The sequence below is a fragment of the Bactrocera dorsalis genome, chromosome 4 (assembly GCF_023373825.1).
Source record: "Bactrocera dorsalis isolate Fly_Bdor chromosome 4, ASM2337382v1, whole genome shotgun sequence".
Taxonomy (NCBI): domain Eukaryota; kingdom Metazoa; phylum Arthropoda; class Insecta; order Diptera; family Tephritidae; genus Bactrocera; species Bactrocera dorsalis.
In genome coordinates, this window is record NC_064306.1 from 41,970,245 (window position 1) to 41,988,209 (window position 17,965).

Genomic DNA, 17,965 nt, shown 5'->3' on the forward strand with positions numbered 1-17,965 from the left:
GCCAAGAAATGCGTGTACCAAGTTTCATTATGATATCTCAATTTTTACTCAAGTTACAGCTTGCACGGACGGACGGACAGACGGACGGACGGACGGACGGACAGACAGACATCCGGATTTCAACTCTACTCGTCACCCTGATCACTTTGGTATATATAACCCTATATCTGACTCTTTTAGTTTTAGGACTTACAAACAACCGTTATGTGAACAAAACTATAATACTCTCTTTAGCAACTTTGTTGCGAGAGTATAAAATGTACGTGAATGGTTATCGTCCCTACTAGAATCATGAAAAAAGTAATTAACATTTTTTTATACTCTCGCAACAAAGTTGCTAAAGAGAGTATTATAGTTTTGTTCACATAACGGTTGTTTGTAAGTCCTAAAACTAAAAGAGTCAGATATAGGGTTATATATACCAAAGTGATCAGGGTGACGAGTAGAGTTGAAATCCGGATGTCTGTCTGTCCGTCCGTCCGTCTGTCCGTCCGTCCGTCTGTCCGTCCGTCCGTCCGTCCGTGCAAGCTGTAACTTGAGTAAAAATTGAGATATCGTGATGAAACTTGGTACACGTATTTCTTGGCTCCATAAGAAGGTTAAGTTCGAAGATGGGCAAAATCGGCCCACTGCCACGCCCACAAAATGGCGGAAACCGAAAACCTATAAAGTGTCATAACTAAGCCATAAATAAAGGTATTAAAGTGAAATTTGGCACGAAGGATCGCATTAGGGAGGGGCATATTTGGACGTAATTTTTTTTGGAAAGTGGGCGTGGCCCCGCCCCCTACTAAGTTTTTTGTATATATCTCGGAAACTACTATAGCTATGTCAACCAAACTCTATAGAGCCGTTTCCTTCAGGCATTTCCATATACAGTTCAAAAATGGAAGAAATCGGATAATAACCACGCCCACCTCCCATACAAAGGTTATGTTGAAAGTCACTAAAAGTGCGTTAACCGACTAACAAAAAACCTTAGAAACACTAAATTTTACCGAAGAAATGGCAAAAGGAAGCTGCACTCAGGCTTCTTTTAAAAATTGAAAATGGGCGTGGCGTCGCCCACTTATGAACCAAAAACCGTATCTCAGGAACTACTCGACCGATTTCAATGAAATTCGGTATATAATACTTTTTTAACACCCTGATGACATGTACAAAATATGGGTGAAATCGGTTTACAAACACGCCTTCTTCCAATATAACGCTATTTTGAATTCTATCTGATGCCTTCTCTGTATAGTACAATATATACATTAGGAACCAAAATAGAAAAATATGTAAATGACGGATAATGAAATCTCGATTATCACTTTATCATGCGAGAGTATAAAATGTTCGGTGACACCCGAACTTAGCCCTTCCTTACTTGTTTTTAATTCTTTTTCATGTTTTTTTACATAAATTTTGTCATAACATTGTCAATAAATTATAAAAAATTATGAATCTAGTAGGGACGATAGCCAGGCGTTTTGTGAACATTTAAAAAAATTAAGCAAATCGGTTGAGTAGTTCGACCGGAATCATGTCCGCCAGTTTAAAAAAGTGTGTTTTGAGAAAAACGCGTTTAAAGTTTGAGGTGTGCACTCCGAGCGCTCCGAACGTCGAGCGGTATTATTATTTTTGGGCCTTTTTCGAAACCTTCCAATGGTAAAGTGGGTTTCTACATTAATTCTAAGGGTATAGTGGAACACAAAATGCATAAAAAAAGAAAAAATTGAAAAAAGATTACCCTACTGACCACTTAAAAATTCCCCAGCATTACAGATCGATAAAAAGCAATACTATAATTAAATCAATATGAAGTTTAGTTAGCACCAACCCTCAAAAGGTACGTTTATAAATTTGTCGGATCATTAGTTTGTGAATTATATGATTTTGAGTGAAGCAACTTTTGTTACTGTGAAAAAAATTGATTAAAAGGAATTTCACGTACTAATAAATATTACTTTCTGAAAGGAAATAAATACAGTTGAAGGTAAAACTTGGCCTGATGACAAATTTCCGGACATTGTCTCAAGAAAATCAATCATCAAAAAAGTTCACAAAATAATTTTGGATGACCGTTAAGTGAAGATGTTCAAAATAGCAGACACTCTAAAGATATTAACGGAACGTGTACATCATGTGATTCAGTAATATTTGGGTATGATAAAGCTCTGTGCAAAGTGGAGACCGCGCGAGCTCACTTTTGATCAGGAAGAGTTGATGACTCGGAGAAGTTTTTGAAGATGTTCAAGCGTAATAAAACCGATCTTTTGTATCGATATGAGACAATAAATGAAGCATGGCACTCCGAACACCAATCGACAGTCAACCGAATGGACTGCACACGAGGAATCCCCGCTCCAAGGCGTGGAGAAACGCAACAGTCAGCTGGCAAGGTTATGGTGTCTTTATTTTGGGGTGCGCATTGAATAATTTTTATTGACTACTTTGAAAAAGAAGAGACCATCAACAGTGACTATTACATAGCGTTATTGGTCCGTTTGAAGGAAAAAAAGAGAGTGCGGTTTCACGCAGATAATGTACGATGGCAAAAATCCGTCAACTGGGCTTCGAATTGCCTCAGCATCCACCCTATTCTGCAGATCTGGCCCTCAGTAACATACTAAAAAGAATGCTCGGGGAATGAAATTTTCTTGATCGACGAAACTGAGGCTTATTTTACGCCAAAAATTGTACTGAAAAGTTGGAGCGTCCCTATAATCATTGTAACATCCTTAAAGAGAACTATGTTCAATAAAAACAACGAATTTGCCAAACAAATTGTTTTACTATAGTAGGTCTAATTGACCTGTTTTGAATCTTACAAAAGATAATAAAGATAACTATAAATACACTGTGATTTATTTGTGCAAGCTTTGTATCATCATCATCTTTGTCGGTCGCATTTGATTCACAAGTGCATTCCAAATGTGATAACGGTATGGCAACTAATACGATATTTACTAACAATCTCACTCACAATACTCATTAAAGAGCAGTAAACTAATTACATTCACGTATTTTTATTATACTGTATAATCATATAATGCTAGGATTCCAAAGTAAACTTTTTGAATCTAGGGCCCCTGGTGGCGCCATCTACTTGTATATCATTGTACATATAAATATACAGACACATATGTATATCCATTATCGTAACAATATTAACACCTGACTTGTAACCCAATTGAAATGCGCTCTCAGTTTCTCAAATGGCTCTCTCTTATCACTGAATTTGCATTTATTTTATTTTATTGCTTAATCTAGTATAGTTTAAATGAATTTATATACATACAAGCATAATATATACGAGCATATGTATTAAATTTATTTGTACTAATAAATTACGTTTTATTGCGATTGATAATTATAAAATATGTATATTATATATAATAATTATAAACCAATAGTCATAAGAGCCTTTAAGAAAGAGTACTGCGATCTAAGTTTATACATGCGCAGAGGGGTTATCACAACTCAATCTTGCATATAGAGTATCTAACCCATTATTAAACTTCACATTCCTCATATTGATTCGACTCATTGACCTTACTAATTTGAAATTGACATTAATGTAAATTTAATTTAAATTTTCTGCTAAAAACAAAAATTACATACTCACGTTTTTTAATACGGTTCTAAGACAATAAAAGCTTGCCAGCGCTTAATAAAATTCTCAATACGAGTACACTTATTATAACCCTCGACTGGGATGAGCTTTGGTGTCTTCAGCGAATTTTGTTTTTTTTTTTTGAGGTTTAATTGTTGGACGGCTTCATAAATTCATGTCTTGTCACCAGTAATGATGTGTTTGATAAGTCCTTAATTACGTTATCAAACATCTCTTTAGCAACCTTTAATCGCGGTTTTGATTGTGAAACATTCAGATTTTCTGGTACGAGTCTAGCACTGGCACACTTCATAACCAAAACATTGACCATATTCGTTCTGCAAGAGATATTGTGATTTTCTTTCATTTCTTTAAATCCAACACGATAATTCTCAAACACTTTTTCTTTAATTTTCGTTGTTATAGTCTTTAAAAGAGGTGGATGCACCACTCGCTTGAGGCAAGCAATCGATGGCTTCACGACCTTCACTCAACCCTTTTGCTTTTCAAATGTATTTATCAAATCGTGATAAAGCTGACTACCCAAAACACTTCTGCAACATTTTAAAAGATTATGTAGAAGTGATTCTTTTGGATACACAACTTTTCAAGCAAAGTCGTTTTTGAATACGGTGGTTGATCGAAGATCACATTGCGTTTTTGGCTTTAAGTTTGGTCACAATCGTGGCTCGATGCAATGGTGCATTATCATCTTGTAAAATTCATTAATTGTTCTTCCACAATTTCGGCAGTTTTCGACGGATGTTCTCACTCAAACGCCTCAATACGACCAAATAGAACTCCTCAACGCACGAATACCGAAACACCAAACCAATGAGCATCATCTTGATTTTTGAGCAGCTTTGGCGTTTTTTTTTTTAATTTTTTTTTTGTTTCGGCTCATTTTTTTCCCTCCATTCCGATGATTGTTGACTTGTTTGCATGTCAAAGTCATAGGCCCATGTCTCATTGCTCTCCATGAATGTGAAATCGGAACTCCCAAATTCATTATCAAGATCAGCGGATCCTCCTTTTTTAGTCCAATTAATTAAATATAATAATAATAATAGCTGTCAGACACAGTTTTACTTAAAACATATTTTTTTGTATGATGAAATACCCTGCAGTGAAGCGTGCCATATAAGTTGAGACTAACAATGTTCTACAAAGATGTAAGCAACTAAGGAATATTGTCCAGATCGAATACCCACGCAGAAGTCGCCTGACTGCGTCGCATTCCATTACAACCAAACTAGTAGAAAAAGTAATACGATATTTTACAGCTAGTACTAATACAATCTGTAGAACCATGTACACATTTCACGAAATTGTTTGTAATGAGAGGATTACAGTTGCTTTACATGTACGGAAAAAATCTTAACACTAACACGGCTCATTGAGTGTCTACCTCGCACAGCTCTCAGCTATGCTATGATGATGATAGCGGATCTAGGGACGGTGAATTTGGCAAACAGCCCAGTTATTTTAAAAGCCTTTCAAGAGCCCCAACAAGTGTCAGTCGCTACCCGACCACCAACGTGTTAGAAACATTCGATTCAGTATACTAGTGACTATAAAATAAAATGGCTTTGAAATTTTCAGTGTTTGCTATACTTTTTCTGCTCGCTTTCAGTGAGTTATACGTATTGATCGCGGCGCGTACATCGGAGAAGTTAAAAGTCCGTTTGCCACATGGCGGTGTGCTTGTGGGACGCCATTGGACCTCACATAAAGGGCGACATGTACGCGCCTTTATGGGTGTGCCGTATGCGTTGCCGCCTGTGGGTGATTTGAGGTTTAAAGTGAGTGTGATTCTGCTTCAAATCGTGCTGCTATAAAGTGTATGTAAATAGGAAATTATCAGAGGTCACTAGTTTAAAAAATAGCCGTGATGTGTGGCAAAAGGTTGAGTGTTGAAAAGATAGCGATCCAGACGAGAGTCGACTTAAAAAGATCGCCATTATCACTGATCTCTTACCGATCCGAATAGACAGGGGGACTTTAAAAACGTCCTGACAATTCTTCAAAACTGAGTAAAGACAGTTTTGCAAATAAAGTTAAGGTGCTCTTATGCGCTAATCTTTGCGAATCCAAGGACCCGTAGGCCCAGAACTGTCCACAACTAATGAATATTTAAGAAAAGTTAGTTAAAGGTCAAGCTAAGTTTGGACATTCATTATTTCTTGTCCTAACACCAACGTTGTATAAAATAATCCGACCACAAATAAAAAAAAATCAGGATGTATTCTTGTTTATGTCTTCTAGCTTTCAAAAGGAGGGCCCGGTCTTTAATAGTTTTTATACCTACTGTCTTTTAGCCAGAGTATGTAGCAAAATTTTATAAAGGTTAGTTTGGGTTAATCTGGTAGGCCAATAAGCCACGGATACACCAAGTTTGGTCCTTTCCAAATAGAGTTTAGTTGCTAGGCCCTTGAGAAGTAGTCATCCTTTAGGACGCAAATTGTAACAGACACTGCGGCCTCACTATAGATACATCCTCCAGTGTATTATACCGTGATAACCCCAGATGCTTAAACCGTAGTCTTGACAATGCGGAACAAGCGCCTTGCTCTTAAACATTTCTTGCAATCTTCTCGATTTGTGAGCCTCATTCTGCGCGAGTGTGTCGCCACCAGACATTTTATAAAAAAGTGATTAAAATTGAAATAAATCGTAGAATACGATAAAAGGTCTGGACATCACATTACTCGTACTACTGGTTCCAAAAGCGCTCAATATCTGTTTTCACTCCCTATATACCATATGTATGGCATATATACGTACATGTCAACAAGCTTATTCATTATTATACTTCGCTCACCTATTTGCCAAATATTTCACGTATCTCTCGCTCTCTCCCCCTCATAGGACTATTTGCAACACTGACCGTCATCCATTTGACGCTTAAGTTTTTTGCTAATTCCTTTATCAACTTTCTAAACAAATACCGCTCGAAATGCCATGATAACCACAAATCAGTGTCTTTAAATAGAGTGCATTTATTTGACGCATACCTTCCCTACCTCCTCCTCGCTTGTTTACTGATATGCCATTTATATACAATATATTTCTTTATTACTTAGCCACCAGTACCGTATGGCTCGTGGTCGGGCGAGCGTCTCGCGATAAGAGATTCAGAAGTATGCATACATCGTGATACATTCACACGCCAAACACAAATCGTCGGCAGTGAAGACTGCCTTTATCTCAATGTATACACGCCAGAGGTAGGTTTAATCTTGTTGCATTACGTGTAATTAGCTCAAATCCATATCTTTATTGTTTGTCTACGAAGAAACCACGAACATCGAAACCCTTACCGGTTATGGTTAATATCCATGGTGGTGGTTTTATTAGTGGCTCTGGCGTGAGCAGCTACTATGCGCCCGATTATTTACTAGATCATGATGTTATATTGGTTTCCGGCAACTACCGCTTGGGTACACTCGGCTTCCTAAGCACTGAGACTTTAGATTGCCCCGGCAATTTCGGTTTAAAAGATCAGTCACTCATTTTACGTTGGATACAGCAAAATATTGCCGCATTCGGTGGTGATCCGAATAGTGTTACGATTTTCGGTACTAGTGCGGGTGGCGCTAGCGTTACGTATCATTTGGTATCGAGCTTATCGAAAGGTAGTATACAAATTAGCATGCAATTTCTGCACATCAAATATTATACAACGGAATTTTATTTAACTGCAGGACTCTTCCACAAAGCCATAGCACATTCTGGTGCGTACTACAATCCCTGGGCACAGCCAGAGCATAAAGGCACACCCGCAAAGCGTGCACGGAAGGTCGCACAATTGGTTGGGTGTAATCCTGAGGAAAATTGGCAAAAAATATTGCGCTGCTTACGAACTAAAGAAGCCAGTGATGTCGTTGCTACGCTCTATGACTTCTTCGTGAGTTTTACTTAACTTATATATAGTGGGAACAACAAAACTTTTGTATGACTTTATGTGTAACTATGCTTAGGAATGGGACTTTGATCCCATGATGCCATTCCAACCTGTTGTTGAGCCTCCACATGAGGGTGCCTTCCTTACCGTCTTACCACGTGATGGTGGCATGCCACACGGCTTCTCCTTACCACTTATTATTGGTATTACATCGGAAGAAGGTCTAATCAGAACTGTGCCCTTACTGACCGTACCTGGGCTTTTGACTGATTTCAAAAATCAATTTCAAAAGATTCTACCAGTTTCACTGCAATACGACCATCATAAACCGGAAGTGCGCGATGATATTACACATCAAATAGAACAGTTCTACTTCAAACAGGGACATAACTATGACAAAGAGAATCATCAAAATTTCACGGACGTAAGTGCACACAGAAATCGAAAATCTTAATAAGCTCCACTATATTCTATGATCTTCTGACAGCTTTACTCTGATGGCTGGTTTGTTGCTGGTATCGATGAGTACATCAAACAGCGCGTTGAAGCTCAAAAATCAAAACAGTTACCGCCCTTTTACGTATATCTCTTTGAGCATCGTGGTTCAGCCAGTTACTCCGAACTTTTTGGTGGAGACCCTGATGATTTCTTCGGTAAAACTTTATTCTCAAAATATGTAGTGTCTTAAAGCAATTGACAAATTATATTCTCTACTAGGCGTCAGTCATGCCGAGGAATTGCAATACCTCTTTCCCGTAGGTCTTAGTCTCTTCGTAAGCTCATCCCCCACCGATAACGAAATTGTACTACGCGAGGCCATACTGAAAATGTGGGTGAACTTCGCTAGTGAGGGGTGGGTCTGCGCCTTGAGTGGTTGACAATTTTTTTTTTTTAATTTATTAAATTATTTACTTAATATTCACAGTAACCCAACGCCTGCAGGCTCGAACTTAACACCCTGGGCCCCCGCCACGGTCTACCCCGTCAATTATGCACGTTTGGGTCACAAGACACCTGAGGAATTCACTGTGCTACAAATGGAGCGTGATATCTATGGCGATCGTACAAATTTCTGGCGACAACTCCAAGCTCACATTCCGGCGGAACAACGGGAGACGAAAATACGAGATGAATTGTAAAGCGGCTATATACAGTTGGGATTTACTTCTCATTTTCTAGGTCCTACTGTCGACCTGCTTTTTCAATATATGTTTTTATTTTTTGTATATAACCTGAACTTCATGGTTCCTTGGATTTAATAAATTCTATATACTATCTTCGATGAAGATTTCTATATCATACGTATATCATTATCCAAGTCCACTTCCTTCAAGAAGTCCCGATATTATTTTCATGATAATACTTGTACATTTATTTACCATTTTTAACTTTAAACCATTTCGAACTCCATTAGCTGAAGTTTCGATCTTTTACCCCGACTCAGCTCTATTATAAGTTTTTATGATAGGGTAGTTGAGGAACTGCATCTTTCATTTCCTTTTGTGTGTCATAATGTCACAGTTTTTCTAAATTTCCGTTTGGACTCATTCATCATTCTTATCCTCCCTTGCTAGATTCCTTTAAACTCACTTTCAATTAAATCACTCACAATAATGACATTTTTATCTATTATCCCGAGATTTGGAATACATTTTTATGTAGGTATATTAAATTATTAATTTACTACTTTCATTTTTAAGAGAAAATATCTCCAAGGATTATTATTACTTTTACTTATATCTGTGCCTGTATTTCCATTGCTTTAGGCGGCTTAGAACGGAGATCGCAGACTAGAAGTTTGAAATTAAATATAAAAAGTGATCCTTTTCGAGGTTCCCTAATTTTTTAAAGAAAAAAAAACAATGAAACTTCAAATTTAATGGGGAATGTTTATTGTCACTCGAAAGAACATTATTTGGTATTTATTTTTTGAATCCGCATAGACTTTGGGCTTTACATATCTGGAAAAAGTCTAGCGATGTGATATTACACGATCTTGGTGGCCAATCGACAGGCCCAAAACGTCAAATTATTTGCTCACCGAAGTGTTCTCTCTATAAATCCATTTATTGATACGATTTGTGGGAATTGGCGCCGTATTGTTGAAACCAAATGTCGCCGAGGTCACGACCTTCAATTTCAGGCATCAAAAAATCGGTTATCATGAGCGATAACGGTCACCATTAACGGTTACGTTCTCACCGATAGGAAACGGTCAAAAATCTAAAATTAAAATTCTGAAGTCGAAATTCCGGAATAAAATTCTGGATCGATAAAATTCAGGAAATCGGAATTCCGCACTTCCTTCGCTTTTTTTGGTTGCATTTCAAAATTCTGGTTTTTCATAATTCCGGAATTTACGTTTTCCAGAATTAATTCTGGAAATTTTTTCCCCAAAATTTGAGGCGTGTATTTTATATAAATTTGCTTATACATACATAATAATATAACATAAACAAAACATAACCTCCAAAATAATTCCAAAATTCAAACATGTTTATCGGAAAGACAAAAAACAACATTATTAACAAATAAAGATCAAATAGATACTACATTAATGTCATGTTTGAAGCAATACGCTTTAAATACGCTAAGTGACTTAAGTCTAATCTTTTTTTCATTACTCTTGTAATTTTTTGATTTTTTCCATGAATTTTCTGTTTATTTTTATTTTTTCGCCGTTTTTTACTTTTTGTACTTGTGTTTCAGCATAAATAAGCTCCCTTTGTAAGTCAGATATCAGCGTCGCAGGAATTTTTCCAACTTTCGATCTAGGGTCATCGAACACGGACCAAAATTGTGTTAAATATTTAAGCTGTGACTTTTTACCAAACACATAATTTTTTTCAAACCATTTTGAAAGTTTTTGCAAATCGCTGTCGTCAAATTAATTACGCAAATTTGTGTAATACTCTGAGATGAAAACTGCTCGATTCTGCCATAAATTTACCCTTCATTTTGAACTTTTCGCCAAATAATTTTCCCGAAGTTGAAGAGGCAACCACTCTGCCGTGCAAATGGGAAACACTCCCTTGCTGCAAAAATAATAGCCATTTCGAATTCACTAATTATACGCGTCGGATTCAGTTGGATACCATAGTTCACTGCGACGTGCCTCATCATCGTTGGAACAACGTCAAATGTACCGTCCATAATCCAGCAGTCGCTCTCATTTAACAACTGCACTTAAAATAAATAGTTGACCTTACACAAGTTGAGTCTTTAAAACATTTCAAACTGTTCCGTTGTCTTCTAATTTTTAACTTAAGGGCATTTCTTGATGGCAGATAATCTCTAATATGTTTTTCTGTCATAGATAATTGTACAATACGCACGGTACATTTGTTTTTTAATTCGTTCAGAACAAGTCCAGTTAAATGTTTTCTTATTTTTTCGTTCCAAATAGAAGAAGTAGCCGTCGACGTTTAACATGTCTTTTCCTTTAAATGGACTTCACCACAGTTATATTTTCCATCATTTCACAAAAATATTTAGCACGTGTTTATTAATGAAATTGCAGTAACACATTGCTTAGTCAGTACATATATATGTAGGTACATAGTATCCAGAATTGGATTCCAGAATATTGACTTCCATAACTTTGATTCCCGGTGTTCCGACTTCCGGAATTATGAATGCAGAATTTCCAAAAAAGCAGAATTTTTACCCCAACCCCTCACCGATATCATTTTTGAAGAAATAGGGACTGATGATTCCACCGCCCCACAAACTACACCGAACCGTTGTTTTTTCTGGATGAAATGACAGCTCCTGAATCTCTTCAGTATGCTTTTCGTCCCAAATGTGGCAATTTTGCTTGTTTACATACCCATTGATATATATGTACTATATAGTATATCTCATACACTAAAGATCGAAAGCTGTGAAATTTGTACACATATTTTTGAAAGGTAAAGGCCAATTCTTAAATAAGCGAATTTCTGTCAAGACTAGAATATACCCTTTTACATTTTATGCCCAGAACAATTTGCCACAAAGTTTCTAACACTCAAAAGGAGAGAACTATGTCGATTTAGCCATATCCGTCTAATTGTCCGTCTCTATATATACGCGAACTTGTTCCTCAGTTTTTGAGTTATCGATCTGAAATTCTGCTCACGTCCTTCCGCCGATGTCGGACCACTATAGCGTACGTCATACAAACTAAACGATCGGAATCAAGTGCTTGTTGGGAAAACTTTTTCATTTGACGAGATATCTTCAAAAAAATTAGCATGGGCAATGAGTTCATGACCTATATAATATTATTTAATTACATAAGTCATGGACTCATACCAACATTTTATTAAAAAAAAATTGTCTGTTGCAAAATATGTTACATAACAGCCCGACGAAATTAAAAAAAATGTTTGCTTCTTTGAATTTATCAACTGATTCTAGTTAGATTGAGCGCGCTGAATTCAAATCTGTAATCAGTCTGTCTCTCTCAGCTCTTGTTTTGATGATATAGCTTTTTTTATAATTATATACGTATAAGCGCTTAATTGTACATACATTTGAATATACATATGTACGTAAGTAAGTACTTATCCTCAATAATTAAACTCGGCTACAAAAGCAGTATTTGCTTTGTCATTTATTCTATTGTTGACTGTTCTTTATCAATAGAGACCATATTAAATAAAGGGGCTTGAAACATATTATTATATTTATATTTATTTATTACCGTAATTTTTGCAACAAGCCGCATTTGCACTTTGACTATCATAAAAAACGTCTTATCATATAAGATAGCTAAGTTGATTAGCTTTTCTTAATGCTTAGATACATACTTTTACACCTATGTACAATTAACATGTCGATTCAAGAGCTCCCAGCTTGACACATCGATAGAAAGCGACATTAGATTAGATATGTGATTTTTAGTTAGCACCAACCTTCAAAAGGTGCGTTTATACTTGTAGATTTGTCGAATCATTAGTTTGTGAATTATATAATTTTGAGTGAAGCAACTTTTGTTATTGCGAAAAAAATTTACAAAAAGGAATTTCACGTACTAATAAAATATTACTTTCTAAAAGGAAATAAATACAGTTGAAGCAAAACCTTGGCCTGATGACGAGTTTGCGGACATTGCCCCAGGAAAATCAACCATCACGAATTGGTATGCTAAGTTTTGAAGTGGAGAAATGAGCACCGAAGACGCTGAGGACAGTGGACGCCCTGAAGAATCTATTACCGACGAAAACATCAAAAAGTACACAAAATATTTTTGGATGTCCGTGAAGTGAAGTTGTTCAAGATAGCAGACACTCTTGAGATATCAACGGAACGTGTACATTCACGAGTATTTTGGTAGGAGACAGCAAAGTGAGTGCCACGCGAGCTCACTTTTGACCAAAAACAACGACGAGTTGATGCCTTGGAGAAGTTTTTGAAGATGTTCAAGCGTAATAAAACCGATCTTTTGCATCTATATGAGACAATAAATGAATCATAGCTGGATCATTCCACTCCGAACTCCAATCGACAGTCAATCGATCGATTGAATAATTTTTATTGACTACATTGAAAAAGAAAAGACCGTCAACAGCGACTTACATAGCGTTATTGGACCATTTCAAGGACGAAATCGCCTAAAATCGGCCGCAATAGAAGAAAAAGAAAATGCTGTTTCACCAAGACAATGCACCGTGTTACAAATCAGTGAATACGATCGCAAAAATCTGTCAATTAGGCTTCGAATTGCCTCAGCATTCACCCTATTCTGCGGGTCTGGCCATTAGTAGCTATTTTCTGTTCTCAGATCTAAAAAGAGTGCTCGGGAAATGTGAATTTTCTCTTTAAAACTTTTCTCTTGTTACAACAAATTTCAAGCGACCTTTGTCTGCGTACGATCTGTAGATCCATATATGTATTTTATAAAATCGTATTGAGAGAATCGCGGTTGCTTTACATGTACGGAAGCAGTCTTAACACTAAAGCGCACTTCAAAATACATGAACTGATCGACTTAGCATGTGCCTAAATTCTACTAGTTCTCAACCAAAAATATGTCTTCTCACTTTGATTGGGCCTACAGGGTATTTACTGAGCACACGGCTCATTGAGTGTCTATCTCACAACGCTCTCAACTATGATGATGATAGCGGATCTACGAAGGGCGAGTTTGGCAAACAGCACTGTTATCTTAAAAGCGTTTCAAGAGCCCCAACAAGTGTCAGTCGCTACCCGATCACCAACGTGTTAGAAAGGTTTGATTCAGTGTGTGACCATAAATTAAAAAATGGCTTTGAAATTTTCAGTGTTTGCTATACTTTTTCTGCTCGCTTTGAGTGAGTTATACGTATTGATCGCGGCGCGTACATCGGATCAGTTAAAAGTCCGTTTGCCACATGGCGGTGTGCTAGTGGGACGCCATTGGACCTCACATAAAGGGCGACATGTACGCGCCTTTATGGGTGTGCCGTATGCGCTGCCGCCTGTGGGCGATTTGAGGTTTAAAGTGAGTGAAAGTATTCTGCCTCAAATAGTGCTGCTGTAAAGTGTATATAAATAGAAAATTATCAGAAGTCACTAGTGTAAAAAGTAGCCGTGAGGTGTAGCGAAAAGTTAAGTGTTGAAAAAATTCTAATAACGATCGCTATTTGTTTAGTGCTTCCAGGCCACCAAATTTATTGCGAAAAAATAAAGCCAGACGAGAGTCAACTGAAGAAGATCTCCATTTTCCAGATGTGTAGTATTCCATAATATTGTGACTCCTTAAACTCTCACTTAGCACATCTAATGATTTCTCCGATATTCCAGCAACCCGACTGGACCAGAAGCACCAACGAAGCAATCCTAACAATTTCTATCCTTACAGTTTTGTGAATTTCTTATATGCCAATTTATACAAATACGAGGACCTGTAGGGCTAGAACTGCCCACATCTAATGAATATTTAAGGAAAGTTAGTTAAAGGTCAAGCTAAGTTTGGACATTCATTATTTCTTGTCCTAACAACACACCAATATATTATAATAAAATTCGGTCGCCACTGCGGAAAATTCAGGATGTGTCCTTGTTTAAGTTTTCAAGCTTTCAAAAGTAGAGCTATATCTTTAATATTTTTTTATACACACTGTCCTTTAGCCAGATTATTTAGTAAAATTTTATAAAAGTTGCGATAGGTCAACCTGGTAGGCCTGTAAGCCACGCATCGACCAGTTTTGATCTTTTACGATCCAGATGGAGATCGGTTCTAAGTCCATTAGGAGTAGTCATCCTTCAGGATGCTTGCGACTACTGTGAATTTTAACAGACTCTGCGGCCTTACTATCGACATCTCCTTCTGTTTATTATACCGTGGGGACCACAGATGCTTACTGCGTAGACTTGCCAATGCGAGACAAGTGCTCCATTATTTCCCCGGTATCTTGCTCTGGACATATCCTGCAATCTTCTCTATCTGTCCGCCCCATTCTGATTTAAATTTGGCAAGATAAATAAATCGTAGTATACAATGAAAATACTAAACAACACATTACAAATGGTTCCAAAAGCGCTTAAGACCTATTTTTCACTCTGCATTTACTTATAAAGCATCCCTAAATGTCAATTACAACATGTTTGTTCTTATACTTCTCTCACATTCTTCTTTCTACACAAATACCGTTCGAAATGCCATGGTAACAACAAATTAGTGTCTTTAAATAGAGTGCATTTACTTGGCGCATACCTCTCCTACCTCCTCCTCTCTTGTTTACTGATATGCCATTTATATATGTATACAAGTATTTCTTTCTTGCTTAGCCACCAGTACCGTATGGCTCGTGGTCTGGCGAGCGTCTCGCGATAAGAGACTCAGAAGTATGCATACATCGCGATCCATTCACACGCCAAACACAAATCGTCGGTAGTGAAGACTGTCTTTATCTGAATGTATACACGCCAGAGGTAGGTTTAATCTTCCAGTATTACATATAATCAACACAAATCCATATTTTTATTATTTGTCTACGAAGAAACCACGAACATCGAAACCCTTACCGGTTATGGTTAATATTCATGGTGGTGGTTTTATTAGCGGCTCTGGCGTGAGCAGCTACTATGCGCCCGATTATTTACTAGATCATGATATTATATTGGTTTCCGGCAACTACCGCTTGGGTACACTCGGCTTTCTAAGCACTGAGACTTTAGATTGCCCCGGCAATTTCGGTTTAAAAGATCAGTCGCTCATTTTACGTTGGGTACAGCAAAATATTGCCGCATTCGGTGGTGATCCGAATAGTGTTACGATTTTCGGCAATAGTGCGGGTGGCGCTAGTGTTACGTATCAATTGGTATCGAGCTTATCGCAAGGTAGTATACAAATTAGCACGCTGTTTTTGCATATCAAATATTATACAACGGAATTTTATTTAACTGCAGGACTCTTCCATAAAGCCATAGTACAGTCCGGTTCATACTACAATCCCTGGGGACAACCAGAGCATAAAGGCACACCCGCAAAACGTGCACGGAAGGTCGCACAATTGGTTGGGTGTAATCCTGAGGAAAATTGGCAACAAATATTGCGCTGCTTACGCACTAAAGAAGCCAGCGATGTCGTTGCTACGCTCTACGACTTCTTCGTGAGTTTTAGTTAAACTTATATATAGTGTGAACTTTTGTATGACTCTGTGTGTTACTATGCTTAGGAATGGGACTTTGATCCCGTGATACCATTCCAACCTGTTGTTGAGCCTCCACATGAGAGTGCCTTCCTTACCGTCTTACCACGTGATGGAGGCATGCCACATGGTTTCTCCTTACCACTTATAATTGGTATTACCTCGGAGGAAGGTCTACTCCGAACTGTGCCCTTACTTACCTCACCTGGGCTTTTGACTGATTTCAAAAATCAATTTCAAAAGATTCTACCAGTTTCACTGCAATACGACCATCACAAGCCAGAAGTGCGCGATGAGATTACACATCAAATAGAACAGTTCTACTTCAAAGAAGGACATAACTATGATAAAGAAAATCATCAAAATTTCACGGACGTAAGTGCACACACAAATCGAAAATCTTAATTAGCTCCACTATATTTTATGATCTTCTAACAGCTTTACTCTGATGGCTGGTTTGTTGCTGGTATCGATGAGTACATCAAACAGCGCGTTGAAGCTCAAAACTCAAAACAGTTACCGCCCTTTTACGTATATCTCTTTGAGCATCGTAGTCCAGCCAGTTTCTCCGAACTTTTCGGCGGAGACTCTGAAGATTTCTTCGGTAAAACTCTTTTCTCAAAGTTTGTAGTGCCTTTAAGTATTGGCATTTTTTTTCTGTTCTAGGCGTCTGTCATGCCGAGGAATTGCAATACCTCTTTCCCTTGGGTCTTAGTCTCTTCGTAAGCTCATCCCCCACCGAGAACGATATTGTACTACGCGAGGCCATACTGAAAATGTGGGTGAACTTCGCTAGTGAAGGGTGGGTCAGAACCTTAAGTGGTTAACAATTGTTTTTTTTATAATTTAATAAATTATTTAATTAATATTCACAGCAATCCAACGCCTGCAGGCTCGAACTTAACACCCTGGGCCCCCGCCACGGGCTACCCCGTCAATTATGCACGTTTGGGTCATAAGACACCTGAGGAATTCACTGTGCTACAAATGGAGCGTGATATCTATGGCGATCGTACAAATTTCTGGCGACAACTCCAAGCTCACATTCCGGCGGAACAACGGGAGACGAAAATACGAGATGAATTGTAAAGCGGTTATATTCAGTTGAGAAATATTTCTCATTTTCTAGGTCCTTGTGGTGGTTTGTTTTTTGAATATGTCTTTATATTTTGTATGTAACCTGAACTTCGTGGTTCTGTGATTTTAATAAATTTTTTGCAATATCATATATGTTCATCTAAGTCCACTGTCTTTAAGAAGTCAAGGAATGATTTTCATGATATTGCACTCATACGAGTATACATTCATTTACCATTTTTAACTTTAAACCATTTCGGACTCCATTAACTGAAGTTGCGATCTTTTCCTCCGACTAAGCTCTATTACCAATTTTTATAATCGTGTTGTCGAAGAACTGCTATTTGTCATTTCTTTTTTGTGTATCATAATGTTGTTTTTCTTAATTTCCCTTTGGTCTCATTCATCATTCTTATCCTCCCTTGCTAGATTCCTTTAAAGTCACTCACAATAATGAATTTTTTTATCCATTATTCCCGAGATTTGGAATACATTTTTATGTATGTATACGGCCCAAAACGTGAAATTATTTGCTCACCAAAGTATTCTCTTCATAAATTCATTGATTGATGCGATTTGTGGGAATTGACGCCGTATTGTTGAGACCAAATGTCGCCGTGATCTGACCTTCAATTTTAGACATCAAATAGTCGGTTATCATGAGCGATAACGGTCACCATTAACGGTTACGGTCTCACTGGTATCATTTTTGAAGAAATAGGGACTGATGATTCCACCGGCCCACAAACCACACCGCACCGTTGG

At 37.6% G+C, this 17,965-nt stretch overlaps 2 protein-coding genes across 2 annotated transcripts; both read left to right on the forward strand.

Moving 5' to 3' along the window:
• The first annotated feature begins 5,096 nt into the window (after positions 1–5,096).
• LOC105224154 (juvenile hormone esterase-like) lies at positions 5,097–8,806 on the forward strand. Its single transcript, XM_049455561.1, has 8 exons — positions 5,097–5,403; positions 6,685–6,828; positions 6,897–7,236; positions 7,306–7,508; positions 7,582–7,929; positions 7,993–8,158; positions 8,223–8,358; positions 8,431–8,806. The coding sequence occupies exons 1-8, from the start codon at positions 5,185–5,187 to the stop codon at positions 8,642–8,644; spliced, it is 1,770 nt and encodes a 589-aa protein (XP_049311518.1). The 5' UTR covers positions 5,097–5,184; the 3' UTR covers positions 8,645–8,806.
• Positions 8,807–13,674: 4,868 nt separating this feature from the next.
• LOC105224146 (juvenile hormone esterase-like) lies at positions 13,675–17,351 on the forward strand. Its single transcript, XM_049455556.1, has 8 exons — positions 13,675–13,971; positions 15,261–15,404; positions 15,473–15,812; positions 15,882–16,084; positions 16,151–16,498; positions 16,562–16,727; positions 16,790–16,925; positions 16,999–17,351. Exons 1-8 carry the CDS (start codon positions 13,753–13,755, stop codon positions 17,210–17,212), a joined length of 1,770 nt encoding a protein of 589 aa, XP_049311513.1. The 5' UTR covers positions 13,675–13,752; the 3' UTR covers positions 17,213–17,351.
• Positions 17,352–17,965: the final 614 nt, after the last annotated feature.

Bases quoted from the DNA above. Each gene is read 5' to 3' on its own strand.
- LOC105224154 (XM_049455561.1), top strand. From the start codon at position 5,185: ATGGCTTTGAAATTTTCAGTGTTTGCTATACTTTTTCTGCTCGCTTTC. The intron at 7,509-7,581 runs GTGAGTTTTACT...AACTATGCTTAG, and splicing joins CTACGCTCTATGACTTCTTC to GAATGGGACTTTGATCCCAT. The intron at 8,159-8,222 runs GTAAAACTTTAT...ATTCTCTACTAG, and splicing joins AGACCCTGATGATTTCTTCG to GCGTCAGTCATGCCGAGGAA.
- LOC105224146 (XM_049455556.1), top strand. From the start codon at position 13,753: ATGGCTTTGAAATTTTCAGTGTTTGCTATACTTTTTCTGCTCGCTTTG. The intron at 16,085-16,150 runs GTGAGTTTTAGT...TACTATGCTTAG, and splicing joins CTACGCTCTACGACTTCTTC to GAATGGGACTTTGATCCCGT. The intron at 16,728-16,789 runs GTAAAACTCTTT...TTTCTGTTCTAG, and splicing joins AGACTCTGAAGATTTCTTCG to GCGTCTGTCATGCCGAGGAA.